Source organism: Coptis chinensis, chromosome 2, assembly GCF_015680905.1.
Source record: "Coptis chinensis isolate HL-2020 chromosome 2, ASM1568090v1, whole genome shotgun sequence".
NCBI classification, from domain to species: domain Eukaryota; kingdom Viridiplantae; phylum Streptophyta; class Magnoliopsida; order Ranunculales; family Ranunculaceae; genus Coptis; species Coptis chinensis.
Genome location: NC_141457.1, coordinates 102,980,529 through 102,998,179, shown reverse-complemented (window position 1 = coordinate 102,998,179; position 17,651 = coordinate 102,980,529). Strand labels below are relative to the sequence as shown.

The window sequence follows — 17,651 nt, the reverse complement described above, 5'->3', positions numbered from 1 at the left end:
TAGTCGGTCCACCGATTTTTTAAATGATTTGGACCTAGCCGAGACGGACTTTTAGAACAGTGACCTTAGTAGTTTGCGTCACTCTTACAAACTGTGTGTGGGCTTAAAAAATAAATATCAAATTAAGACCCAATCGAACGTGTCGGATCCAGTTGTAATATGACAGCTGTAAAAAGCTTACTAGCTTCGCTTCAAAGCAAAAACGTGAAACACATCTATAAATACATACCCGCCCTCTGTTTCCCTCGTACGAAAACAGAGCGAGAGTGTAAGAGTGGCCAGACGTGAGGTAAACTTTTCACTCTCCTCAATTCAATCAGCAAAACCTTTTATGGATTTGAGACAACGACTCAAAGAGGATGAATCAAGGGCTTTGGCAGGGGTGTGAAAAAAATGGTTTGGTAGGTGGGCTTCTACTACCAAAAGGTGATGCAAACTTGGTCAGAATTTGCTGCCATTTGCCAGGGTTTTGCCTTTCTTTGCATTGTTCGGTTGTTTTGCTGCCATTTTAGTACCTGATTTAATTCCTGTTCGTTAAATTTTTGAGTGTTAAATGTTCAGAAATTTGCTTTGGAACAGGGGATCATGGTTTCTAGTTTCATTTGTTTGAAAACACAGTTTCTTTTTAGATGTTAAATGTTTTTCCGTCGATTTGTTTTAAATTCAGAGCATCTTTCTTACTAGATAAATGCATCCCTTTTGTTTAAGTATCCACTTTTTACTTTTATAAAACATCTAGTGTTCTCTGCGACTTTTCTAAATTTTTTATTGTATGCCAAAAGTGTTTTAGTATTCTTTTTCCTTCAATCTATTTAATACACGTCTATTTCGGTTTAAAAAAATTAAAGTTAATGACGAGGTTCAAACGAGGAAAGGCAACCCCAGACACAGTGGTCAGTGGTTCGTAGCCAATATTGGTGTATCCTTTTAAATGTCTATCTCTTTGCTTTTAAATAAGAGTGCTTATGTTTTTTTTTTTTGTTCAAGTCAAAACTTTTTCTGATTTTATTTACATAAACAAAGGGCGAAGGGAGAGAGGGGACCAAGTGGGAGGCTGAAAGCTTCATGATGATGTGTGATTGCTGGCCAATATGCAGCTGCTGAAATGTGGGGACTTTCTTGTATTGGTTATGGAATATTACAAAATGGTGCTAAGAGAACACTGATTTGCACGAAACAAGTTTTTGGGGAACAATAATTCGAGGGAGGTGCTCTTGTTTGGTCAACAAATGGTTGTAAGATTAAATTTGATAAAGAGAGAACTACTTCGCATGGTTGTTGATTTTGTTCTGATTTTTACAGAGCATGTGGGAGATTTGAGAACTGGCAGAATCTAGGGTTTTGAGTCGAACATAAAGCAATGCTTCACCATCTCTTCTTCTATAGTGTGGTTTGATGTCTTTCTTCCAAATACATTATACATATATGTGTGTCTTAGTTTTTGGATATTTTTTCTTTTTCTTCTTTCCAAGAACGTTAAGCTAGTCAAGTTCTGATTATGGACATTTGAGACCTTGTAATTATGGACACCTGGCAGAAATGATGAAATGTGGGAAATGGTGATAAGAAGCTGCCCCTTAAAGGTGGTAGTGTAGAGTTTTTGTGGGTTTTGCTCTCGTAATCTAAAAGGTTGAATATTCTTGAATGTTAGGGGCCTAAATTCATGCTTTATAAATGGGTAGCTCCTTAGCATTGCATATTAGGTGAAATCTTATATCACAAGAATATCCAAATGTTTGCTCGGACTTGCAGTGATCTTGATTCTTGCAATGTATCTTGATTCTTGCCATGAAAACCTGCTCAATCAAATAACTTCAGAAATAAATTTGTAACAGTGGGTTGTCTTTTTTGGTTTATTTCTGAAATGCATGTTTTCTTCCCTTATCCCACTTGGAATGGACTTTTGTAGCTATGTAACAGCAATGGAGTCAGTGGAATGGCTATCTTACATCGTTGTTTGGCATTCGAGTATGGTCTTTGTACACATATAATTTCAAATACTCTGTCATCTCTCTGTCTCAACATTTTTATCTTTAATGAATTATGAAATATTGAAATATTTGTGCTTGAACTATTTTCTGTAGATTATTATTTCAAATCTTAAGAACTTGTACTTTCCCGTCCTTGGTGTAAAAGAAGGGATGCGTTCTAGAGGATTAGACATGAAAGATACTGTCCAGAGAATTGAAGCTGAGTTTGTTAATTAGATTCTTGGTGATATGGAGGAGGAGCTTCCAACAAAGTGATATAAAGTCACAGTGGCATGCCCCCCCTCTCTTTTTAGGTTACGCAACTTGAAGCGTACTTCAGCTATGTAACGATCATTGATTGGCTCCAGATATGGTCTGAGGTTATATGTCATTTCATATAATCTGTCTTCACCATGTCTCAACATTTTATTTTCGCTGAGTTTGTATTTGAATTATGAAAGCTTTGTCTGTGAACTGTATGCTGTAATTACAATTTTACAGAAATCATCATGGTCCTGCCCTTTAGTCACCCAAACCACATGTAGGAGTTTTTTATCCCGCTCTCAAACACCCAAACCTTCATCAATATGTGCTCCTTGCTTCTCCAAACTGCTTCAGAGTCATAGATCAACGAGGTTGAAGGTGAGGGTTTTAGCCACTGCTGCTGAGATTGTAGTGACTACTGACTAGCACTAGACAGTGGGTGGTTTAAGCTAAAGCTGTCTTGGTCATGATCTGCCTCGGATTGTGGTACCTACGTGCACTTCTCCTTTCAATTTATGTTTTACATGTTCTGTTTCCTTATTTATATATAAGTTGGTTGGTGCATCTTAATGTGATTTAAGAACAATCAAATGTGAGATATTCTAAGGAGTTATCCCTTTTAAGGAGGTAGCACAGAGTTTGCCTTTGTAAAAGATCATTATGGATACTTGTGCCTTGGGAATTTAATAGGTCCCTTTTTTTGAATCCACAAAAATGTTATACTTCTGAAGGGTAGCTCCTTAGCATTCCTTTAAATTTTATATGAATCTCCTATGTATATATGAATCTCCTATGTTGAAAGTCTTTAAATTTTATGATGATCTGGTTGTGTGCTAGGGCGTGCAATGCTCTTTATGCTTGACCTAGAAATACCTGCTCCATCGGATATCTGTAGAAGATAATAGGATTTTAAAATTTTCGTATTAATTGTAAACATCTTTTTTTTTTACGTGTTAATATCCTTACCAATTAACATGTTGTGTAACTATTTGAGTAGGTTAATTAAGTACATACTGTTTGTACTTACTAAACATGTTAACATTATATACTGTTTGTACTTAACATTATGCAGTAGATTATGTGATCATTCTCATTTGCGCACAAGCCCTTGATTTATATACAATGCCCTAACTCTAAGAAATATTTGCAACTTTTTCAAGGATTTTAATACACTGATTTCCTAGAGCTAAGCAAATTTCTTTCAGACTGCACTTGCCAATTTTGATCGTACCAGCTCCCATACTATTCGTTTTTGCTTATATTTCCCTTTTCTGTTACTTGTTGTTATTAACAAACTGTCATGTACTCGGTGACAAAGACGAGTTAGAAGAGATGTCCAACAGTGGCTCTGTTGTTCTTACGGCGTTTCTTAAGGTGGGTGTAGTAACAAGCAAACTGATTTTCTGAGATATACTGCTAGGGTATTGTGTTAACATTGATTTCATTCTAATAGAACTATCCTTTGATATTTTATATTATTTTTTTGTAGTTTTCATAAGTCCAGCTCTGGTAGAACCCTTTATTCTTACTGTCATGAGTTACAGATATTAAGAAACCCTGCATTTCAAAGTTAATTCATTAGTAACTGACAATAAAGGAATTTATGTTTAGCTCTTCAGTATTGTTTCTTTTTTTCCAAATCTGAAATGTGTCCTTATGTTTTTTTTTTTTTAAGTAATATTGTTTGATGAACAGAAAAGAAAAACATGTGTATCCTATAGTCCACTGTAACAGTAGCACTGCTAGGATTTTTAGTCAAATCTAAACTAAAATGTAGAGCCTGTGTATATCCACGAGGTATGTCTTTTTCACTATTAGGCTTATGATCTGTTGTTGGCTTGGCTAACTTGGTCTTCTCTGACTAGCATGCGAGAGCTGTTATAAACTTGAATTTAGGGATAACTACATCAGACGGACCGTATGTTCAGAACATAGATCTAGTCCTTCCTTCATGGTAAAATTCGGTTGAGCTTTGTACTGAGCATAAAGAACCATTGGGATCTAACATGAGTTTGATTACTTCACGTGTTTTTCGGTTTGCAATATGGGACTCCCTTTAGAATTCACATCAATATGCATCCATTATACTAACTGGATCTCACACTGTCTCTACTGCTTGAAAACTGGTTACTCATTTGCAATGTAGTGCACTTGGTCAACTCACTAGGAAACCAACCATGTTTGGTAATGGCTGTTGGTGATTTTTTAAGTTGGGTTTATTTAGTGATAAGTTTGATGCTATTGAATTTGCCTCAGCAATCCAAAGAGTTTTGCCTTCCTACTCTTTGTAGCACCAAACTACCGTGAAATAGTAACTTTTTACGTTGCTTCAAGTGAAATGCTTGAGACACTTCCACTGTTGTTACAGAATTAAACTCTTTACACAAGGACACAATCAGGATGCTAATGCTTCTGCAGCAAAGAAGTGGTCAATTGAGTCGAAATACCATTGTCATGCAGTAGGACTGGAATGTGACAACTTTCACAGACCAAGGACGGGTGGCAATGTATCAGGTATTGATATTTGATAGAGAAACAAGGTGTCCACCTCAATGATTACCGTGGTTCATTGTCTAACAATTTGAACAATTTACATATTTGTTACGTCCCCTGCAGCGAACTCCAAGCTGATAACTATCAATGAAGATAGCATATAAAGGTTGATGGAGGGATTATTAACGGGCTGATTTTGTGTTTGGGCCTAACCTTAATGGATCGTATTTGGGCCCATTCATGATAATTAGACTGCTGTTAACAGTTGGTTGGCTGTGCTTCAAAACAATGCTGAAGCTTTGCGTAGCAAAAACGCTATGCCCTCTCTATAAATATAGAAACTGAAGAGAGCCAAAAACTCAAGTATTTGAAAATACCTCTGCTAGTTTTCAAAAAAAATCCCAAACTACACAAACAACAAGCATAACACCTAACTACACAAAAAACAAGAGGAACATACCAAATACGTTGAATAAAGGTTATGAGTAGAAACCAATAAATTTTTTAAAAGATAACAGAGGTAAAAAGTTTGTTGTTTGTGTAGTTTGGGATTTTTTTGAAAAAACATATTTAGTTTTTTTTTTTTTTTTTTTTTTTTTCTATCCTAGAATATTAGTTGTCATATTATGACGAATTCTCGGAAGTGACAACAGATGAGCTCAATCCACAGTTTACTTGAAAACCGCTTTTTTTTTTTTCAAGCCAATTCGTTTTAAAAAGCATTCTTATTTTTTATTATGAAACAATGGGTCACTGTTCCCCTTTAATTTGATTTAAAACGCTTTTTTTTGTTGTTGTTGTAAACTTACCTTTCCCGCTCGGTTTCTTATCAATGTTCTTACAAAATCTTTTACACGTTTCCTAAAAGTTTTTGAGAGAAAACATGCTGTTGCTAGTGGTTCTTCTCAAACCAAATCTATTTTTCTAGTTTTTGAGACAACAACTCATGGTAAGAATTCACCACTTAGGTTGTGCTTGTTTACCCCGTGAATTTTGAACTTTTCCATGACGGAATTTATGTGAAAAAATGGTTTGGTAGATGGGGGGGTTCTACTACCAAAACCCCTGTTAAAGGAGATGCTAACTTGGTGAAAATATTACTGCCATTTTAGAACTGCCAAGGTTTTGCCTCAGTGCATAATTCGGTTGGGTTTGGGTGGTGGGAACACCTACCAAGTCCCTGATTTAACTTCTGTTCCAGTTCAATTTTTGAGTGGTAAAATTTCACAAATTTGCAGTAGTAAATATGCACAGCCTCAAATAAGATTTTTTTTCTTTTTTCTTTAGAAAATTTTACAGTAAAAAGTCAACTTTTTGTGCTTCTGTTTTTGGAAAAATGTCTACTTGTGTTTGCAAAATACTTTTACATCCGCAATAGCAACGGGTGGTTTGATGTAAAGCTCAAGAGGAAGCTTTGGGTGCGGAGAAGAGGAGTCATCTGAGTTGGACGTAACATGCCTCAAATGGTACTATACGCTGGTACCTACCTGCAATTCTCTCTTTCAATAAATAATCTACATGTCCTGTTTCTACTAATATGTAAATTGGTTGCACATCTATATTAAGATGGTTGGCACATCTTAATGTAATTCAGAAACAATCAAATATGAGAAATGATAAGGAGGAAGGCCAGAGTTACCCCTGTGAAGGGAGATGGTTGCTACTATGGGGCATATGTTCTTAATATCTGTATTGCCTGAAATGTTTGAAACACATCTATAAATACATACCCGCCCTCTCCACACTCGCTTGTTTCCCTCGTACGAAAACAGAGCGAGAGTTTAAGAGTTGCCAGACATGAGGTAACCTTTTCACTCTCCACTAGGGTTTCGTTTTCAATTAAATCGTGTCAATGTCTTTGTTTTTCAATCAGTAAAATGTTTTGTATCCTTCTTTGTCGTATTAATTTCATTTTTTATTCTTTGTTTTGTTTCAGTATATACAAAAATATTTACATGTAAATATATCAACCCAAATTCTAACTTTCTGGATTTGAAACAACAACTCAAAATCGGTTGTGCTTTTCTAAAATCGAATTTGAGATGTTTTCATGCTCATCACATATGGAATTTCATGTGCAAGGTGACTGTTGTACAAATTGGGTATTGGACAAAATTTGAAGTATAATTGTTGAATGAAGTTTGATTGTACAAAATTCGATGTCCAATGCCCAATTTGTACAACAGTCACCTTGCACAAAATTTTGGGCGAAAATGAGAAGGATGATCAGGTACGGTCAATGCCCAATTTGCAGCCTTTGTAATGTGGCCTACAAAATTTTGTCCAAAGTTATAGTGAATCGTTTACAACCACTACTGAATAAGGTTATAGGACCATTCCAAAGCGCTTTCATTCCAGCTCGATGCATCCATGACAACATTTTTATTGCCAACGAACTTTTTCACCACATCAACACCAGAAACAAAAAAGCCAAACAAAAATGGGGAGCAAAAATCGGCTTATCTAAAGCATATGACCGTATTGGCTTATATTTTATGAGAAAAACACTTTCTTCATTTGGTTTCAATGAGCACTGGTGCAACATGGTGATGTTCTGTGTGCAGTCTGTCTCCTACTTTGTTATCGACAATGAAAAACCATGCGGCTACTTCAACCCAAAGAGAGGTACACGTCAAGGTGATCCGCTTTCACCGTACCTCTTCATTCTAGGAATGGAGGTCCTATCCACTCATCTCCTGCATACCCAACAAATTGATAAAGGGAATATTTATTGGTCGTGGTGTACCCTCGATACACCACTTGCCATACGTAGATGATCTTGTACTCTTTGGTAACAATGACCTCAAAGAAGTTAATGAAACAGTTGCGGCCTTGAAACTTTTCTGTCAATCATCGGATCATCAAATCAATTTTGATAAATCTGATTTGCTTTTCAGCCCTCATTCGACGGTAGACTTCAAGCAAAACTCTCGCTCCGATTTTGGCATTAAAAGACAAAGAACCAATTGCGGTCTATTTTTGGGAGCCCAACTTGCCTCGTGAGTAACAAGCAAGTCCTTCAGCTCGATTCTTCTGAGACTGCAAACCAGGACTCAGGTTATAGAAGGCATCTACCCTCTCTCAAGCGGGTAGATTAACACTCATCAACGCGGTTTGCTCCGCAATTCCTACTCACCAGATGGCGGTTTTTAAACTACCATAAGCGATTACTCAGCTCATTGATATACATCGGCGTGCATTTATCTGGAGATAATGTCAAGGCAAGCGGCAGGTCTCTATGGGTTGATAATGTCAAGGCAAAATACCTTCGAAGTCAAAGCTTTTTAACAATGTGCCCCAAACCACTTGACTCTAGAGTCTGGAGAGATATCCTCAAGGCCCGTACAGTCCTTAATAAAGGATTGGGATGGGAGCTAGGCAATGGATCATCAATCCACCTTTTTACCGAGAGCTGGATTCCAAGTGATGAAGGTATTACCGCTCCAATATACTCAAATCCCACCATCAAACCAACTTTCGTCTTGGACCTCATTGATAGTACCACAAGAAAATGGTGCTCAAACATCATCTACCACTGCTAGCTGGCAAAAATTGCAAAGAAAATAATCTCCATTCCACTTTCCGACAGCGAAAAACCCGACAGAAGAATTTTGACTCTATCAGTAAATGGGAAATATACGGTGAAATTGGGCTATTAGGCAATAAACTCAGACCACACCACCCCTTTCTTTGATTGGAGAATCATATGGAAACTCCGATGTCCCCCGCGAGTGAAAGTATTCATGTGGAAACTTTTGCGAGATGCTCTGAACTCCTCCTCTAATCTATTCAACATAGGGTTGAACTTTATTAATTAACCTAGCTAGACTGCATCTTCTGCAAAAGCCACCCAGATACCGCACAACACCTATTATATGAATGCCCATTCACCCAAACCATATGGAGAACTAGTCCAATCCCCCACATTGCCTCCGTACCCTTCAATGACACACTACATATATGGATGAATAAGATCCATAACTTGATGAGAAATCAACATAGTAATATATATACCCTTTGTTATGGAACTCTTTGCAATCATCTGCTAGAACATCTGGAATAGTAGAAATGCAATGTTATTTGAACACAAAAGGGTGACACCTCAAGGCACACTCAGAGCTAGTCTTGCTTTTTGGAGAAGTATACAAAGAATGTCCAGACAACTCATTCATCTCTGCTGGAAGCCTCATACAACCCCATATATTACCTTAAACATAGATGTCGATTGTCACCAGGGGCAGCCTTGAGTTCTTAAGGGCCCTAGCCAAGCACTTAATGTGAGGCCCCCCACATTTGGGATCTAACAAAAAACCTATAGAGAGAGTTGATTAAAATGAGCTGAATTGATAGGTTGGAGAAGAAGAAAGTGCCTTTGTGCAGTACACGTTCTGTCGTGTGAACAAACTAGTGGTTTTCTTAGTTGGCAGTGAGAAAACATAAAACGTGTAGTAATAATTGTCACTGAATTCGGAGCCATAGTTATGAGCAAAAACTTTGGGGCCCCAACTGCCCGCCTCTCTCGGCTACCCTCAGAGCCGCCCTTGCTTGTCACAGAAACCCAGGTCCTTCGGGGTTGGGATGTGTGCTAAGGAATTATGACGGTAGTTTCGTTGCTGCTTCAGTATATTTGGTACCTGTCTGTACATTCTTCCTTGTTGAAGCTTTGGCAATGAGACTAGGTCTCTATCTAGCTATCTCCTATGGCATCACACATATACACATCCAAAGTGACTCGAAGGCCTTAATAAGCTACATTAAGGGAGATGACAAGGACAGTCCATGGGAGGCAGCTGGAATCATAGAGGATATTCGACAACTCTTGTCCTTCTTCGAAAATATATCCCTTAATCACATCTACAGAGAAGGCAACTCCACAGCAGACAATCTTGCACAGCATGACATTATTTTAGCTAGATACATGAGTTGGCATGGTAGACGACCACCTGATGATATTATCTTAAAGAACTCGATCTATTTCGACTGTATGGGTTTTTCAAAGCCCATATTAGTATAAATAATATGCAAAAATTTGACGAAAAAAATATTCATGAGTTTTAACTAATGAAAGCAAACACGTCAATGAGACCACTATACACAGTATAGTAGTATACACTTAGTCACACAAACCGTGGGGAGAGTACAAAGCTCCCGTTCTCAAACCGCGGTTTGACACTTTTTATCGAAAAGCTCCTCGAAACCGCGCTCTGGATTTGAAAGCCACGCTTTTACAGTGAGAGTAGTTAATAAGTTTTAAATCAAACAATTACAAATTTAAATAAACTATATTCTAAACCTCAATTGAAAAAATTGAAGATCAACAAAGATCCATATGAAAGTTAAGTGTTTTGAAACCCAAAAAAAGAAATGAAAAAAATAACGATTTGATCAAAATAGCTAGACTGCTATAATTGCTTCTTGAGGATCCATGCTAAACCAGTCCTGGTCGAGAGAGAGAGAGAGTCGTTTGTTGCTTTGAATTCAAATGATGAAGTTTGTGGGTCTCTGTGTAAGTTGATATAGTACAAAGAAGGAGACCATAACTATGATACTGTACTCCCCATATCAAAATATAACTATGCTTAGTACTTACTAGTAGAAGAGTATCTAGTTGACATGTGACCCAAACTGTTCTGACATCTGTAAATCAACCTTCAAAGTGTTCAAAGTATAATGAAAGGGCCTATGGACTTATTATCGGAAAAAAAAAAATATGAAAGGCATGTGGGCTATAGTTTTGTTATTTTTCCTAAATCTATTCTTTATTTTTATTTTAAATTATTATCGAACACAATTACTTTATTAAACATAGGTTTATCAAATGAAAAATCAGTGATAATTACAAATTTTATGGTTTATATTTCAATATTTAATAACTATATTAGTATAAATAAAACGCTCCATAAGCGCTCTCAAAATGGGAGCTTCTCAAATTAGGTGCTTTTGCGATCTCGCTCTCGCTCAACGAACTGGCCGGTGACTAAGAGTATACATAAGATGTTTTCTTTTGGTTTAATTTAGTACCACTTCAACAATTCAGAGAAATTCCCTTCCACTTGCATTTTGAAGGTCCGCGGGCCCATGCATGGCTCCCACTGTATGACCCAAAAGTTAGTAATAGTAGAGATTCTTCTACAATCATCATCTATAGCCACAGCCCACAGGTGTCTTTTTTTTTAACGGTATACTTTATTCCTTATCCAAAATAAATAATACAAAAATAATAGTGGACAAGCGCCTACAAATTGCACCGCAAGCCCCTTTTTTAATAGCAAAGACAATTTGCCTTAAATACATATATATATTCATTTGAACTATGCAGTCATTACATTGCTATCCATCATCTTTTATTTGTAATTTCCTAAAGAGTTCCACCGACTAAGATGATGTCAAAAATCCATGTTGGCGGCTTATTACCCACTTCTAAAACTCCATTCCCAAACTCTATTATTGGAGAAACTCTTATTAGGTCAACACATGCATGCAGGGAAAATAGTAGTGTTACCATCCTAGCTTAGGCCCACAGACTACATCCCAAACCACCTATGACCTATGTGTTGTTATTTTGTGCACACCAAGTCACCAATAGACCCATAGTTATTCTCTCCATATTTGTCATTTTTTTATTCTTGCAAACTTAATTTTCTATTATTTATGTAACCATTTTCTAGAATTAATTACTAACTTTCCTAAACTCAATTTTGCTATTGCCTTAATTTTAGTTGAGTGCTTACACTTTCATAATTTTATATTAAGTTGTTTATGAACTATATGTGAAGTGCTTACGTTATGCTGTTAGTTTACTGGAGATTGGGAGCAAGAATAGATTTTCTAATAGAAACTTAAAAGATTTAAATTGGCATGTTTTGTAAAGTTACGAATCGATTAGCCTTTAAAGAATAAATAATTTGTTTTAATATAGTGATATGCAATTGATTTTTGCGTAAATATGGATAACTTCCTCACAAGTAAATCTATTCCTGATCAATCACCTGTGGCTATGGTAGTAGAAAATACCCCCTAATCAAGTGCAATCTGCACTAAAACGAAACTGTGTTTAGAAATTACTTGTGAGGAATTTATCAGCAGAAGTCACATTCTGGGGTGCCCTAACTACTCGGATGAAATTCCTGGCTCGGCCACTGCATGCATGGTTAGTCTCCAAAGTCAAGTTTGCGTTGTTTTTTTCTCTTTTTTGCTTTAGCCACAGGTGTGTTATCCCTATAGTTAGATCAGAACCCCATACTCTTCTCTTTCGCAACACAAACACTACACTGTACTACTTACAAACCCTTGAAAGATCTTTCTGCTTTCTTACTATCAAAAAATGGCGGAAGGAATTGCTTTTGGCCTTGCTGTGAAAGTTTTGACTGAGTTAGGATCTCGTGCTATACAAGAGCTTGGATCAGCTATGGGAGTCAAGAAGGAACTGAAAAAGCTCGAAAGGACTTTATCCACCATCAAAGCTGTACTCTTGCACGCTGAGGAGCTTGAAGTCCGCCAGCCTGAGGTGAGAGAATGGCTTCGAAGGATCAAGGATGCTGTTTATGAAGCCGATGACATTATTGATGACTTTGCCATTGAAGCTTTGCGGAAAAGACTGGTTATGCAGGATAGCATCGTCAATATGGTTCCCTACTTCTTCTTGTCTTCAAATCCTATTGCATATCGTTTTAAAATTTCTCGTAAAATTAGAGATATTAGGGAAAGCTTAACTGAGATTCAAGCTGATAGGTCCTTTCAGTTGGATACGAGAGTTGAAGAAACTAGAGTGCGTAATGCAGAGAGGGAAAACACGCATTCTCATGTAGACGAATCAAAAGTTTTTGGAAGAGATGTCGAGAAAGAGGAGATTGTAAAACTATTGTTGGACTTGAGCGGGGAAGGCAACCTCTCGATCATTCCCATTTATGGTATGGCTGGCCTGGGGAAAACGACACTTGCTCAATTGGTTTACAAAGATGAGAGAGTAGACCGTACTTTTAATTTAAAATTGTGGGTGTGTGTCGGGGAGGATTTTGATGTTAAGGAAATTACACAAAAGACGATAAAATCTGCCACCAACAGTGGATGTCCTAATTTGGAGATGGACCAGTTACAATCTCGTCTTCGGAAACAACTTAAAGGGAAGAGATTTTTACTAGTTCTGGACGATGTGTGGAATGAAAACGGTGAGAAATGGAATAACTTGAAAGATTTGTTATTAGAAGGTGCAATGGGGAGCAAAATAATTGTAACCACTAGAAGCGAAAAGGTTGCAGTTATAATGGGATCCGTTTCACAATATAAACTGTTAGGGTTGTCGGAAGATGATTGTTGGAATTTGTTCAAGCAAAGGGCATTTGGTTCAGATCAAAAGCAAGAAAAGCCGAACCTTGTGGAAATTGGAAAGGAAATTGAGAAAGTGTGGGGGAGTGCCTCTAGCAGCTAAAGCCCTTGGAAGCTTAATGCGGTTTAAGACTGAGGAACATGAGTGGACGAGTATCAAAGATAGTGATCTTTGGAGATTGCCTCTAGAAGAAGTTGGGATTTTGCCTACATTGAGAATAAGCTATAATCATTTGCCATTCCATTTGAGGCAATGCTTTTCCTATTGTGCTATATATCCTAAAGGTTGGGTACTTTTGAAGCAAGAACTGATCCTATTATGGGTGGCACAAGGGTTTGTTCACATCGGAGAAAATCAAATCTTAGAAAATATAGCTAATGTGTATGTCAAAGATTTGATGTGGAGATCGTTCTTTCAAGAAGCAGAACTAGATGACTTCGGGGAGATTCAGACTTTGAAAATGCATGACCTTGTTCATGATCTTGCACAATTTGTTGCAGGAACAGAGTACTTCATTGTGGGAAAGGAAACTAAAGGAGACATCCCTAATGGAGTACGGCATCTGGACTGCGTGAGAGAAGATTTGCCAGTTGAGTTCTGAGAATCCTTGCGTAAACATACAAGCTTACGGACACTTCTTTCTAACTCGAAATTTCTCACTGAGGATATTCTCTCAAGCTTTAAATGTTTACTTGTGCTGGGTTTGCTGGTAGAAACTGGGGAAGTTCCAAGTTCCATTGGTAAGTTGAAGCGCCTTAGACACCTTAGGATTGAGTCTGACTCGGTTACGACTGTCCCCAACTCTATTACTAAGCTGCAAAGTTTAAAAACCTTGATTCTTTCTTGTAGTAAAATTACACTGTTGCCTGGAGAAATCTGGAAATTGCAAAAACTCGAGCACATTTATCTCCATGAGGACACTGTGTTAACATACATGCCATCTGGCCTTAGTCATTTAACTTCTATTCGGACGTTAGAAGTTTTTTTTGTGGGGAAAGGGATTGGATGCAAATTGAATGAGTTGAATGGACTAATACATCTCAAAGGCTTTTTGAGGATTTCCAATCTTGAAAATGTGAGCAGTGCTAGAGATTGCGTGGAAGCGAATCTAAAGGGTAAGCCCAACCTTGTAAGTTTACAATTAGTATGGAATGACGAAGGCGCTAACAGAGTGAAAATTGATTTTGATGTGCTGGGAAACCTCGAGCCACATCAAAATCTTAAAACGTTGAGCATAAAAGGTTATAGAGATAACAAGTTCCCACGGTGGATGATGGATCCATTGTTCCCAAATTTAGTCGCGATTATTCTCGAACAATGTAGAAATTGTCAAAATCTCCCAGCACTTGGTCAACTCCGATCTCTTAAGGAAGTACATCTGGAGGAATTGGATGCTCTCCAGTTCATTGAAGGTGGTAGCGTGGTGAGAAGACAAAGAGAATGGTTCCCATCACTGAAAGAAATTTACCTTATTGCTAACCCTAACCTCGAGAGTTGGGTAAAAGAAGAAGAAGTGTCCCTTCATAGCGTTCTTGTGTTGTCTGTTCGCAATTGCCCCAAATTAAGTACAATGCCAATTCTTCCATCACTTGAAAAATTGACAATAGAGAAATGTAGTGAGAAGCTGATGCTGTCATTGCTCAAAGTGAATCCAGAAAAGAACGCACCAACCTCCTCCTTACCCAATTCTTCTTCTCTTGACAATCTGAAACATTTGGATATTTCTTCCTGCGATGACCTTTTGTCTTTGTCGGAAGATGGGTTACAGAACTTGGCTTCTCTTGAAACTTTGAATATTAAATTTTGCCCCAGAATGGCAAGTTTGCCAGAACAAGGTTTAGGGGGTTTAACCTCCCTTGTGTCTCTGAAGATTTCAGATTGTGAAAGATTGGCTTCTTTGTCTGGTATGAGGTACCTCACTGCACTTCAAAACCTGCATCTTGCCCGTTGTGAAAAGATGCATATTCTGGAGGACGACATGGATGGTCTCACTTCACTTTGTACTCTCGAGATTGAAGAGATCCCTAATTTGGTATCAATACCCAAGGGACTACAGAATGCCACCGCATTAAAGGAGTTTAGCATCATTAATTGTCAGAGTTTGTTACATGCTTTCCCAGAAGGAATCTCGTTGCCCACCACACTAGAGAAATTGTGGATTGGTAATTGTGACAGTTTGATGAGCTGGCCGAATGGGTTGGGAAACCTCACATCACTTGTGGATCTTTGGATTACTTGTTCCAGAAACTTGCAGTCTCTGCCAGAAGAAATGCGACACCTTACTGCTTTAAAAGATCTAGCGATCACAGGCTGGGACGGTTTGAAGACTTTGCCGGAATGGCTGAAAAGCTTCACTTCCCTTTGTGTCTTGGAAATCATATATTTTCCAAATTTGCTGTGCGTGCCAGATTGGATCCATTGCCTCACTGCACTACGAGTACTGTGGATAAATCGCTGTGATGCCTTGACAACTCGATGTCAAAAAGATACAGGAGAGGACTGGCACAAGATAGCTCACATACCAGAAGTCGAGGTCAATGACATTCGGATACAATAAAAAAAAATCTTCAATGTCAGCTCTCTAGACATCGTCAGCATAATCACTCTTCTTCAGGTATGTCACTCCACTTCCTTCCACAACCAACTTAAATTGATAATATCTGTTGTGCTGTCCTTATCCTCATGTTTTCCATTACAAGATGTCAAACCCCACCACACTATGATGTATGATAATTCGTTATTGGGGATTGGGAGGGTTCAACGAGTACACCAAATGTTGTGGGAGACCTCTTATGACTCAAGGTCTAAGTGTTTCTTCTTCCTCGAGCCTGCCTTTTCCTCCAGAAGAAGTGCAACATCTTGCACCCTTGCAGAGTCTATCCATAAGAGGCTTGAAGGGTTAATCTACTTTGCCTGACTCGCTAGTAAACTTTACTTTGCTACAAGTTTTTGGTTTCCTAGATGTGTCGCTTGCTAGAAAAGAATGCAGTGATTCTCCCCTCTGAACAAACTATTTTTATATCTGTTTGTTTGCTTGACATATCTATGGCTCAAAGACACAGGAGAGGAGTGGCACCAGATATCTCGGGTCCTAGAATTGAGCTCGATTGAATAAACACACAATGAATTGCCGCCACCAAGTGTGCCTGTGTCATCCTTGTGAACTCATTTTTCTTCTTCAGGGTGTTATACCAATCTTTTTCACAATCCACTTGAAGTTACTTTTAATCCTCTTCCCGACACTACAAATTGACCTTGCTTTCTCTCCCTCCTCCCCGAGTGAACTTTTCTAATATGGCATTATCTGAATACAAAATGTTTTTTGCTCCGTCATTTTTCCTTGAATATAATATATTCTGATTTCTATTTTATTCTTTTCTGGTAGGTTGTTCGATGTTCTATGGATTGATTAGTAGAGGCTCTTAGTTCATTTGGTCTGTCGTATATTCTCAACTTGTTCCAGTTGGTCATAGTTCTGTAATGTGTTTTATGGACGCAATAAAAAGGTCATTCACACAAATTACAAGAGTGCCTCACTTTTGGTTAGAGCAATTGAAAGATCATCAGAAGTATGCCTGGAGCATATTTTGCTATTTCAGTATCTGTATCGCTGAAGATGACAGTTACTATTGCAATTTTTGAGATTTTAGAGCTGGTAACAATCTTTAATCCAGAGTACTATGTTACAAGTGGTTATTATCTTTGAATTTCAGTACTGGAACTGGCCCATCTTGTTTTTTAAAACCATCACCAGTAATTGTTGTATCCTCATCATTTGGGTTACGAAAAAGTGAACTTTTTATTTCTATTCTATTTTCCTGTGATAGGTTGCACGAGTGGGACCTAACTTGGCTGTGTGAGGCATCAAAGAAATTCAATCTGACAGTCTGAAGGATGATATCACATTGAGACAGTTCTGTCTTTTTGTAATATGGAAATATTACCATTTAGTCAATTTTCTAAAAGAAGCGGGCAATATCTCTAAATTATATTCCAAGTTTGTTGCTTCCTATGCATTATATGATGGAAATTAGAACAAAGGTTATTACATTCTGAAGATCGAAAAGGTAATTAGCTTCGTTCTAGAGTGGCTAAACATGTATCCTCTGTGTTCCTATTTCTAATATTCCGTCCCTCTGAAAATGGTTACAGGTTTTAGCTGAAGCATAGAGACATATTTCTTCCTGATGATATTGTTTCAAGTTTTGAGTGTGAATGTTGGTGTATGTGGTTTCAGTTACCTATGTAACACAGCTACAAGGAGGTCCGAGCTCTGGAATGTGTATGTCATCATGGTTGTCATTATTCTTGGCAATCGCACACTAGTTGGTTAAATTTTGAAATGGGCCTGAGAGAGTGTAACATCAGTGTATATTCTACCAGACTAATCTACTTTAACCAGCATCACTTCAAAACCTGGATCTTGCAGGTTGTAAAAATTTGCATATTTCGGAGGACGATATGGATGGTCTTACTTCACTTCATACCCTCATGATTGAAAACATCCCTAATCTGGCATCAATAACTGCAGGGCTACAGTTTGTCACAGCCTTGAAGAAATTTGTCATCAAGAATTGTCAAGGTCCGTTGCAAGCTTT

The 17,651-nt window shown here is 37.8% G+C and overlaps 1 protein-coding gene and 1 long non-coding RNA gene across 2 annotated transcripts; both read left to right on the top strand.

Annotated features, from left to right (window-relative positions):
- Nucleotides 1-216: 216 nt before the first annotated feature.
- Nucleotides 217-2,936, top strand: LOC147519853 (uncharacterized). The gene is made up of 2 exons (XR_015212360.1): nt 217-1,968; nt 2,085-2,936. It is a non-coding gene; the product is annotated as an uncharacterized LOC147519853 (long non-coding RNA).
- Nucleotides 2,937-11,730: 8,794 nt separating this feature from the next.
- LOC147519852 (putative disease resistance protein RGA3) lies at nt 11,731-17,039 on the top strand. The gene is given in 4 exon segments (XM_086591386.1): nt 11,731-13,121; nt 13,123-15,667; nt 16,439-16,708; nt 16,881-17,039. Coding segments are annotated over 2 exon segments (3,558 nt in total). The 5' UTR covers nt 11,731-12,051; the 3' UTR covers nt 15,611-15,667; nt 16,439-16,708; nt 16,881-17,039.
- Nucleotides 17,040-17,651: the final 612 nt, after the last annotated feature.